The sequence below is a fragment of the Ptychodera flava genome, chromosome 18 (assembly GCF_041260155.1).
Source record: "Ptychodera flava strain L36383 chromosome 18, AS_Pfla_20210202, whole genome shotgun sequence".
In the NCBI taxonomy this organism is placed as follows: domain Eukaryota; kingdom Metazoa; phylum Hemichordata; class Enteropneusta; family Ptychoderidae; genus Ptychodera; species Ptychodera flava.
Window position 1 is genome coordinate 37,303,576 of NC_091945.1, and position 12,094 is coordinate 37,315,669.

Below are 12,094 nucleotides of genomic sequence, written 5' to 3' on the forward strand. Positions count from 1 at the left end.
TATAATAAAGAAGGTAGCTGTGATATCGCAGCGGTGCAGTGGCATCTATTGATTGTGACTAATATATTTCATTATTTTGCAAGCTAAATCAGCGACACGCAACGGTGTTGTAGTAAACTACCAAAAAAGTCTACGGGGTGGCTCACAGTGGTTCTATGGCAATGACCCTTGACCAGAGTGTGATCACTAGATGCTACAACAGCACTGCGATATCACAGCCATAAAGAAGGAAGATGCAAATATTAACAAGTGTTCTGAATGAAAATCTAGAGAAGTTGTCATTGTTTTATAGCATTTAAGAACCTTGACTGTATAGTATGTCAGTGTAGGCTACATGTAGATTGTACAATGTCCATATGAAATATCTCTTGTGTTTTGTACAGAAAAAACAAACAAACAAACAAACAAAAAACTTTAATGCCATACCAAATAATTTTAGTGAACAATTATTGGTGTTTCCTGGAAAGATTTTACCAAAATTGCTTTAACATTTTCTTGAAGTTTTAAGATAAAACTAGTTTGCAAAGGCTGACTTTTTGATTTCTGAAAAGTCATGTTTTTTATGATAGATAGTCTTTTCATAGAAAGTAAAATACTTTCACTTTTAAAAGTCTGAGTCACAATTGAGATATTACTGCATCCTACATGCATCCTGCAGTATTATAGTAAACTTTAAAAATCAAATTTTTAAAAATAATAATATGAAAGTAACATTTAAACAAACTTGTCTGCCATGGTAACAACATATTTGAATTTTTTATTTGATTATTTTTTTTCTGTTTTTTTTTTCTTGCTCCATTGTTGTAACAGGAGGTTTGTATCTCATATCACTCTATAGTATCTATACATCCATTTCAAACTAAAATCTATCAGAAATGGTAGTTTTGAGTTTGTAATGGATGTATAGGTACTACATTACATTTCATATTGCTCACAAAATTAAACTAACATGTGTACTAATTATTGTCAAGGTTGCATAAAGTGCAGTATTTCAGCATATTAATTCAATATATGCAATGTTGCATTTTTTACTGTTATTTTGAATATTTAGAAAGCTCATTGTATAAGTATGGCAAACTACCCCACAGTAATTGTAAAGAGTTGTCCCTATAAAGTTTTATTAGCTCCGCTGTCAGCGACGCGGAGCTTATCAAATAGGTTGATTTTCCGTCGTCGTCCGTCGTCGTCCGTCGTCCGTCGTCCGTCGTCGTCGTCGTCGTCCGTCAACAATTGCCTTCTCCTCAGAAACCGCAAGTCCAATTGCTTTGAAATTTTATATGCAGTTCACTTGGGGTGACCACACTTAAGTTTGTTCAAATCGTGGTGAAATTTGCATATTTGTATTTTTGGGGCAATTTTTGGTGTTTTTGGTAAAAAAATCTTCTTCTCTGAAACCGCTTGTCCGATTGCTTTGAAATTTGATATGCAGTTTACTTAGGGTGACTTCAGTCAGATTTGTTCAAATCATGGTGAAATTTGCATATTTGTATTTTTAAGGCAATTTTTGTCATTTTTGGTAAAAAAATCTTTAAAAATCTTCTTCTTCAAAACTACCAGTCAGATAGCTTTGATATTTGTTACATATGTCCCTAGGGATGATCTATTTGAGATTTGTTCAAATTGTAAAGAAATATGCAATTTGCATTTTTAAGGCAATTTTTGCCATTTTTGGTCAAAAAATGTATTTCTCAAAAAGTACTGGTCTAATAGTTTTGAAATTTGGTATACATGTTTCTATAGATGAACTGAGTAATATATATTGAATTTCTGATGAAATCTGAAATTTTGTATTTTTGAGGCAATTTTTGCCATTTTTCGTCAAAAAATGTGTATTTCCAAAACTATTCATCTGATAGCTTTGAAATTTGGTATACAGGTTCCCACAGATAAACTACATGATATTTATTGAAATTATGATGAAATCTGCGATTTTGTATTTTTAGGGCAATTTTTGCCATTTTTGGTCAAAAAATGTGTATTTCTAAACTACTCATCTGATATCTTTTCAATTTGGTATACAGGTTTCTACAGATCACCTTAATGATATGTGTTGAAATTATGATGAAATCTGCAATTTTAAATTTTTGGGGCAATTTTTCCCATTTTGGTCAAAAATGTATTTCTCAAAAAGTACTGGTCTAACACCTTTGAAATTTGGTATACAGGTTTCTATAGATGAACTAAGTTTGATCTCTTGAAATTACTATGAAATCTGCAATTTTTATTTTTGGGGGCAATTGTTGCCATTTTTGGTCAGAAAATTTTATTCTCAAAAAACTACTCATCAGATAGCTTTGGTTGACATGTTCTTAGGGATGATCCGATGTGATGTATTCAAAGTATGATGAAATCTTCAATTGTGTATTTTTGCAGCTTATTTTAGCCACTTTTTTCTGGCCACTGCATTGAGCTATCAAAGATTTCCACCTTCTTCATCAACATGTGTAAAAAATAGTTATTCTCTACATAAACACAGCGGAGCTATATCGGCCGCTAGGTCGCTTGTACCCATCTTATTTTATGATTAATTTCATTGTGAAGAGATATGCAAAATTTTGGTGAAGAAATGTCATAAACAGTATCTTGTTTGTGTTGTTACCTAAATTCGTGGTTTGTGTAGATAAATTTCCTTCTGAGTACTTTAACTTTTGCTGAAATTTGTCTTATGAGACCACATTATATTGTAAACTACGGTGTCATCAAGGTGTGTTAGGCTTGGTGAAATTGTGATTCACTAATATTGAGGTTTCAATTGTCCTTACTATGTTGTGTCTTAATATTGATATGGGACTCACATTACTTATTGGTTTTTAATACATGATTGTAGTAACATAACTAACTCTGCTATGTCTCTAATTCAGTATGTGTGGTAATGCTTCAAGTGGTGGTCTGTCAGTCAAGGCTGTACATGCATATCATACACTATGAGTTCTTTCATAATTTTCCCTTTTTATACCAAAATCTAATGTTACTTTATTGTCTTTAACATGTGTATTTGTTGATTTCATTTTATTTCAGCGACTTTCTTAACTCATCAAGTGAAGCTGTAATGCACCCAGGCATTATTTATGTTGCCATGGCAAAAAGAATTTTAAAAAATTGATTTGTTATTGGTTGTTTATTTGTGGTTATCCTTGTTGTTTCATTGTTGTCATTGAAAGTCATGTAAAGAAAATGATCACTAGGTTGTAGACAGATTTCTTTGGCTTTGCCTAATTTTATACTGCTGTGGGCTGTATTCTACGTTTCTATACCCTTTTCATGCTTGTACCACACTCTGGACTGGTATACATAGAGTATGACTATATTAACGCATAAGTTGTGGTTAGGAAGTTTGAGTTGGAGCATGGGGAAATGACAACATTTGTGATATTTCATTTTGGGCAATATTTGATTCAAAGCAAGGCCTGTTATATGGTACGTATTATGTAAGCCCAGGGTTCTGGTACAATTACTTGCAATGACAACAATACTGGAAGAGTGAACACAAAGAACTGCTGGTACATAACAACAGCAAATATTTATCCTTCAATTTGGTCAGCCATAAACAATCCCTGAGTTCTCTGTGTTGAAAACCTCAGCTTTCTTTTCTGAATCGATCTCTCTATATCAACAGATGTGAAATGTCTGTTCTTCAGATACTTTTAAATAACCTTGAAATTGTCTAATGGTTGCAGCATGTGTTGTGGTGGCGCTTAATTTTTCAAATCACCTGGTTATTCAAATCAACAGACAAAAGCTGTGTGAAGTGAACATATTAATCAGTCATACTCAGGGGAATTTCATTCAGATATCTGTCAAATGATGATTCTTTTATTGGTTCTCTCGGACTAAAATCAATCGGAGATTAAAAAAGCTAATGAGGATATAACTGATAATCCTGTAAAGGTGCCGATATCAGATCTCAGTGGCATCTGTATTGAATTGGATCATTAAATGGTCCCAAGTGATTTATAATGCTTACAACAGTTGTGTAACCACCCTACATGACTATTCATCTACTAACTTTCTTACAATTGCATGTATGAATTCTTAAGTAGCAGATTTAACTTCTATATCACCAGTGTCAAGAGATTTCTTAGAGTGTCACTAATGAATTATCACTTTTAATTTTCCAGGCTAACCCATCATGGATGCACAATAACTTTAGATTACGGAATGTATTCGTTACACTGAAGTAAAGCCAGAAAAACCAAGTTCATGGTGAGAAAACAACACAAAGGTGTATGCAGCAATGCACAGTTGTTGATGTTGAATTTTAATAAAAGTATGATTCCGCACAGAGGTAAAGCTGAGAGATTCACCACACCCAGGATATGAAGTAGTTTGCTTTATTTTCTACACTAACAAAAGTAGATTAATCTGACAGGTTTTGCATTTTTGGCAAAACTTGATGTCAACAATATTCTGACTTGATCAAAGGTTGTTACAAGTTAGACACTTCACCATAAAGTATTTATCCACTCAAAACACAAAAAGAGGTATTATTATTATGAAGACAAAACTTGACAGCTATAGATATATATTTTCATATTGAGGTCCAGTTACTGCATGAATGATATTACCATTATATTTGCACCTTTTAAAATGATAGTGATGAAAATATATTTTATATCACATTATGAGATGGTATTTTTAATTGTACTTTACTGATGAAACAAATGTAGAATGTGTAGAGATGACATCTTTTGCAGACAAGATTCACAGCTTTAAAGAAAGACTTCCATTACAAATTGTAATCATTACCTTTTGTAATTTTGTTGCTAATAAAATTTTGCAATAATAGTAACACTGAAAGACCTAAAATTCAAAGAAAAGGATACCTGAAACTTTTTTGTTCATTTTCACAAAAAACAGGTTGAATAGAGACCCACCATGTCAATGTGGTGGAGTGAGATCAGCCCATCAAGAGAGATATTTATTTAATCCAGACCCCTCAGCTCCATGGAAAGAATCAACACATACCCAGACAACAAATACCAATGCATATGGAGAGATTGAGTTTCTAGGATACAGTACCAAACCAGCAAAGGTAATTTTTTAGCTCATATTTGGTATGTATATAAATACCAAAAAGAGCTTATATGGTGAGTCTGTGGCATCTGAATGTCTGTATGTATGTATGTATGTATGTGCGGATGTATGTCCATCACATGCAAAAGCTCCCAAACCGCCACATCTACAATCACAGTATTTGGTGTACAGGTAGACCAAGGGGTTGAGATGTGATGTTGTTCAAATGAACATGTCAGTGTGAAAAATATGCAAATGAGGTAAGAAAAAAGGGAAATTCAGGAGCCTAGCCTCAACACAAACTCTAAAAAGAATGTTTCAGAATGCATGCGCGTGCACAGTTGATTCCATACAATATGGTAACGCAACGCATCGATATTGTGATTACAAATTGAACCAGTGAAGAATTTTACTTGACAAAACACTGAAAAAGAAGTTTAAAAAATTACGTCACTGTTACTGCTTATACAAACTTAATTTGTGGGTTCCTCGAGTTGCACAAGACTAAAATTTAACAAAATCAATCTCAAACCGTAGACTTGTTTGACATTATGGCATGCTGAGCTCTCAAGCTGGAGTTCCAAATTTGTACAAGCTCAAAAATGTTACACAGCGCGCAGGTATTTTTGTTGAGAATATAAACCTTGGCTCCAGCCAAACAGATTGCCGGGTTCCAGCTTATCATATTACAATCGATGCCATGCCTGTCATTATAATTTTAAAACCTTACTTGAAAAAAGTTTCTTGGTTTTGTTTTAATGGTTAAACTGTTTTCCATTTCTATGTACCAGTAGTTATTATGGACATACTGTATGTAGATATGAAGATGAAAGATGAACAAGTTATTACTGGTTAATTATATATTGCAGATTTTGAAAATTGCACAGAATACCTAGAAAATATACTGCATGCACATCAGTTTAAAGATTACACCTTTTTATTAGCTCCCATAGCCATATGTATATATGGCAATGGAAGCTATTCTTATAGGCTAGGGAAATGTCTGTATGTATGTATGTCTGTATGTCTGTATGTCTGTATGTCTGTACGTCTGTATGTCTGTATGTCTGTATGTCTGTATGTCTGTCCGTCAACATCAAAAACTCCAAAACCGCTGTACATTTCATCTTGATATTTGGTGTGTACATGGATGATGGGCTGTAGATGAGATTTTGTTCAAATGAAGTTGTCATTGCCAAAAATATGCAAATTAAGTGAAAAAATGTAAAAACAGTCAAAATTGAAAAAACTCAATAACCACTGAGCAGATTACATGAAAAATTAGCATGTAAGTACTTTGGGCTGACATGAAATGATTGTGCGCATCTTGGGTCAGTATCTTGGACTTGCTATTTTTCATGAATTTTTTTGTAATTTTCTCCCATTTTTGGTCAAAAAATCTCCTGCTCTGAAACCACCAGTCCGATTGATTTGAAACTTGGTATGGAAGTGCATAGGAGTGACCTTTCCCAAATTTGGGCAAATAGTGGTGAAATTTGCATATTTTTAGTTTACATGTCCATAGACTCCCATGTATAAGGCAGATCTCCATAGACTCCCATGTATAAGGCCATGAAAAATAAAAATTTAGTTTCTCATCGTATTCATATTGCAAAAAGGATGCAGTGACACAATTTTTAGTCCCCACAGATGAAGTCCAGTGAGCTTATAGATTGGGTCATGTCCGTCTGTTCGTCCATCCGTAAGTCCATCCGTTCACGCATATATCTCGGATATTTTGACAAAATGTCATGTGACCTTGATGACCTTTGATCTCAAATATACATATTTGTCCATAACTCAGTAACCACAAGTGCTACAGCCTTCATGTATGGTATGATGGGACACCTTATGACGCAACATATTGTACCTCATTAATTATGTGCATATCTAATTTTGAGCGAGCCAATAGAGCTAGAGGTCTGATTTTTGGTATATAGGGATAACTTAGCAAAACAATTTTTTTGACAAAATGTCACATGACCTCGGTGACCTTTGACCTCAAATATACATATTTGTCCATAACTCAGAAACCACAAGTGCTACAGCCTTCATGTATGGTATGATGGGACACCTTATGACGCCACATATTGTACCTCATTAATTATGCACATATCTAATTTTGAGCGAGCCAATAGAGCTAGAGGTCTGATTTTTGGTATATAGGGATAACTTAGCAAAACAATTTTTTTGACAAAATGTCACGTGACCTCGGTGACCTTTGACCTCAAATATACATATTTGTCCATAACTCAGTAACCACAAGTGCTACAGCCTTCATGTATGGTATGATGGGACACCTTATGACGCCACATATTGTACCTTATTAATTATGCGCATATCTAATTTTGAGCGAGCCGATAGAGCTAGAGGTCTGATTTTTGGTATATAGGGATAACTTAGCAATACAATTTTTTGACAAAATGTCACGTGACCTGGATGACCTTTGACCTCAAATATACATATTTGTCCATAACTCAGTAACCACAAGTGCTACAGCCTTCATGTATGGTATGATGGGACACCTTATGACGCAACATATTGTACCTCATTAATTATGCACATATCTAATTTTGAGCGAGCCAATAGAGCTAGAGGTCTGATTTTTGGTATGTAGGGATAACTTAGCAAAACAATTTTTTTGACAAAATGTCACGTGACCTCGGTGACCTTTGACCTCAAATATACATATTTGTCCATAACTCGGTAACCACAAGTGCTACACCCTTCATGTTTGGTATGATTGGACACCTTATGACGCCACATACTGTACCTCAATAATTATGCGCATATCTCATTCTGAGCGAGCCAATAGAGCTGGATGTCTGATTTTTGGTATATAGGGATAACTATAGGAGAGAAATTTTTTGACCAAATGTCATGTGACCTCGATGACCTTTTACCTAAAATATATGTTTATGTCAATAAATAAGTGTTATGTCCTTTGTATTTAGTAGGATGGGAGACCTTATGACAACACACGCTTTACCTCATTAATTATGTACACATCTAATTCTGGGCAAGCGAATAGAGCTAGAGATCTGATTTTTTGGCATATAGGGATTAATTAGCAATATAATTTTTTTTTTCAAAATGTCATGTGACCTCGATGACCTTTGACCTTGATTATACATATATATGCATATTTCAGTAACCACAAGTTCTATACCCTCCAATTTTGATAGGATATTAGACCTTAAGATGTCACATCTTGTACCTCATTTATAATGCGCATATGTATTTCTTGGCTGGCCAATACTGCTAGAGGTCTGATCTTTTTTCCCGATTTAGAACCATAACTTAGACATGCCACATGTGTTTCAAATTGGGAACAACGACATAGACCTATGTGCCCATAGATCTCAACATATACACTCCAGTGATACTTCTTAATGACCAAATTTTCCTGCCCCATCAAGACTAATACTCCTATTACAAGTGGGGACTATGTCATTGTAAATGACTTGTTGAGTTAATGGTTGTATCACAGTATTCGATATATCTCATTCTGTATTTTTTCCATTTTATATTCTGAATAATTACATTAAACATATTTCACTGTCTCCAGTACATTTCATTTAAGTATTTTCACTCCATGCACTTTCTCCCTTTCACACATGTTCAAATATCTGACCAGAGAACAAACACTAAATAGTCCAGGATGGGAGCTACAGTGTCATTGACGCTATTTTTTAAAATATGCAATTAAAAGTTTATCTCATTGAACAATTTTCCAGAATATTTTGATGTAGATATGATTTTTACTGTGTAATATTTACTCGTATATGTACTGTTTAAATGTTATATTGATAGGATTTTCTTTTGTAGTATTCATGACACTTTGTAAGATTTATTTCATCATTAGATAGTATTTAATTAAACAGGCTTTTTAAAAGAATTTAGGAATCACTAACATTGAAAATAAAATCAGTTATATCTTATTAATTCTAACATTGTATAATTTTTCTATTTCAAGAATATTTTTATCAAATTTTCTTTTGCAGTATATCAGAGTGGATCATGAAACTCCACCCAGGAAGATTTTACAACTACTCAAGGAACAGTGGCATTTGGGAACTCCTAACCTGCTAATATCTGTGACAGGTGGTGCTAAAGACTTCAATATGACAAGTAGGCTTAAGGGTGTATTTCGCAAAGGACTTACAAAAGTAGCTCTCAGTACAAGTGAGTTACCCTGTCTTACTTTTACAAACATGTATCACTTCAAATTAACATTTTGTAATATTTTGGTTGTAGTTTTCCAGTTATATCATCCTCTATACAGTCTTTAATTGTGGGTGTCATCATGTGTATATTGTTTTGTATCTGTGAGTGTGTATATTGTAAGTGTGTATGTGTTTGTGAAGGTCATATAATATACAAAATTTTGAGATGTGTAAGTTTTCAATGGTCACTGATGGTCTACATTTGGTGTAGAGTCATTAATGAAACAGAAAGCTGCATTTTCATGCATCTGTTGATATGACTTCTTAAATTAAACAGAAAATTGCTGTAACCATATCATCATTTTGTGTTAATTGAGTAAAATTGATACTTATTGCTATTATTATTATTACTTCAGTGACATAAGTTTATTACAGAAATCTTCAGTAGCAACAAATGTGTCATTTAACACAGGTGTTCTAAGTGGACTGAAAAAAATTCTTGTCAGACTTTTGGCTAGAAAAATGTGTCGTTAATAAATGGTTTTCTGATTTAAAGGGAAACAGTCGTCAGAACTGCGCCTGTGCAAGTTTCTTGTTTACAAACAATGTATTTCGTGTATGATATCTGCACCTCATCATTATAGCTGCAACATTTATATTACCGGTATACAATAGATTATGACAGACATGCTTTAACTTTCATCAATCACCATTGTACCTTGGATACAGTGTTTGCATTGGTCGTATGGATCCCATATGACCTTTGAGCGCAGTTCCGATGACTGTATCCCTAAAAGAGGTGTTTACCAGAACAAATTTTGTATTAGGATTATTAGGATGTCTTTTTTCTGTCAGTTTTAACCCTTTTCATGCCAAGTCCATATTTCACCATCAGGTCAAGATGGTTAAAATTAATGAAACACAACATATTCCATATGGTGTATTTTAACATAATACTGTACATTTGAAGGCTGTTGAAAACATAAATACTGTAAACTTGATTTTTTTGGACTAAAGATGCTATAACAGACCAAACCAAGTGGGTGAAAATACGTCATGTTTTGGCTCAATACGGCTTTTTACTGACTTGGCTGATGGGGAAGTGATACTGTCTGGCAGGAAAAGGGTTAAACATTGCTGATGTAAATGTATTTGAATATCTTTCAGATGCATGGATCATTACAGGAGGTACACACACTGGTGTTATGAAACATGTTGGAGAAGCAGTGCGTGATTACACACTTGGTAGTGGTTCATACGGTAAAACTAGTATTGTCAACATTGGTATCGCACCATGGGGTGTTGTCTATAAACGAGAAGATTTAATCAGTGTTGCGGTAAGTTTTCTTCACTTTTCATCATTGATAGAGATGGCTACCCTTTGCTAGTAAATTTGGCTGTATTGCTACAATTATCAATGGTTTGGCAAATTGCAATTATAGTTTTGAAATTGAGATTTACACATATTTGCAACTTGAAACTCTTTACCAGACTTGCCTCAATGGGAATCGTTTACTATGTTTAAACTACATCAATATAGAAAAGTTGAAATTTGATGTTTGTTAAAACACTCACGGAATTTTTTCCCTTGTTGTTCATGTAGGGAAAGTATCCAGCATATTACAGAGTGGAAGAACAGAAAGGTCTGGAAGCTCCCTTGGATCCAAACCATACACATTTTATACTTGTTGATAATGGAACTATAAATCGATATGGAACTGAAATTAAACTACGTGGTAAAATTGAGAAGGCAATATCTGAAATGAGACTCGATAGAAGTAAGTGTTTCTTCCATATTTTCTTATTTTAAAGATAATTCTCTTTAAATTTGTAAATGACAGCAATTGGTCATTATCATTATCATCATTATCTCTCTTGTCATTATAATTGTAGTTTTCATATTCATTAGTGTCATTAGAAGTTAAATTCTGTTCAGTAAATTATTTTCATCGGCCATTTTGATGCCAAGGTTTACCTTGTTATCAGAATACCTATCTGTAATTTGTAATCTCCCCAGTGATGGATGTGTAAAATGAATGATGCCTGTCTAGGTGCCATGCCACAAACACTCTAATGCTGTAATTACTAGATGGATTGCATTACAAAAATATTTCAAATTTTTAAATGTCCTCTAAATTTTTGTAATGTAGGATTAGGATTCCAATCTGTTGTATAAATGAACAGACAAGAAACGGTGTCCTTTTTGAGATGACAGTATAACTCATTACGGTACACTCTGCAGTATTTATGATTAATGTCAGTGAGTTTCCTTATTGTGTGGAGAAACTTGGTGTTTTCTAGGATCATGTCTGTGATATCATGAAAACAGCATAAAGATTGATATCTTTTTCTTTGTTTGAGATTCAATCTATGAAGGGATTTATGAAAATTGTTGTTATTGTTAACTCATAGTTCAAATTCACCCATGGCTGTAATGTTGTAATGGCCATATACATAACTACAGACCTCTTTATCTTATTTCTTTCTGTCTGTCTGTCTCTGTCTTTTTTTCTTTCTTCTACATACTTGTATTCTCATGTTAAATTTCTTCTTCACTTTATTTTCCAACCCTTTCTGTCTTCCTCTCAGCCAGATTTCAGTAAGTTACTTCATATTCTCTTCTGTTTCTTTTTCTATTGGTGTCTTTTCTATGTATTGTTTTTTTTCTTTTCAAAGTTTCTAATTTCATCCCTGTTTCTCTAGTAAATTTTGCTCTTGTATTTTTTAAAATGTTTCTGATAAAATCTTTGTTGATTGAATCATTTGCAGCAAATAGGCATAATATACATGTACTGGTGTAAGTTTTCAGTTGATATGAATGTGAAAGGGATAAGTGGCTATCTTTTCATATTATTTCACTTATTTTGTTTCATGTGAGCAACTATTTATATTGTTCTGTTCACTGAACCTTGCTA

General features: G+C 33.6%; 1 protein-coding gene across 1 annotated transcript in view; it reads left to right on the forward strand.

Annotated features, from left to right (window-relative positions):
• The first annotated feature begins 4,621 nt into the window (after positions 1-4,621).
• The window catches only part of LOC139117861 (transient receptor potential cation channel subfamily M member-like 2), a 37,220-nt gene continuing 29,747 nt past the window's right edge, over positions 4,622-12,094 (forward strand). The window contains 5 exon segments of the mRNA XM_070681095.1: positions 4,622-4,629; positions 4,858-5,032; positions 9,006-9,198; positions 10,347-10,516; positions 10,783-10,957. Of these exon segments, the coding sequence (XP_070537196.1) occupies positions 4,622-4,629; positions 4,858-5,032; positions 9,006-9,198; positions 10,347-10,516; positions 10,783-10,957 (721 nt within the window).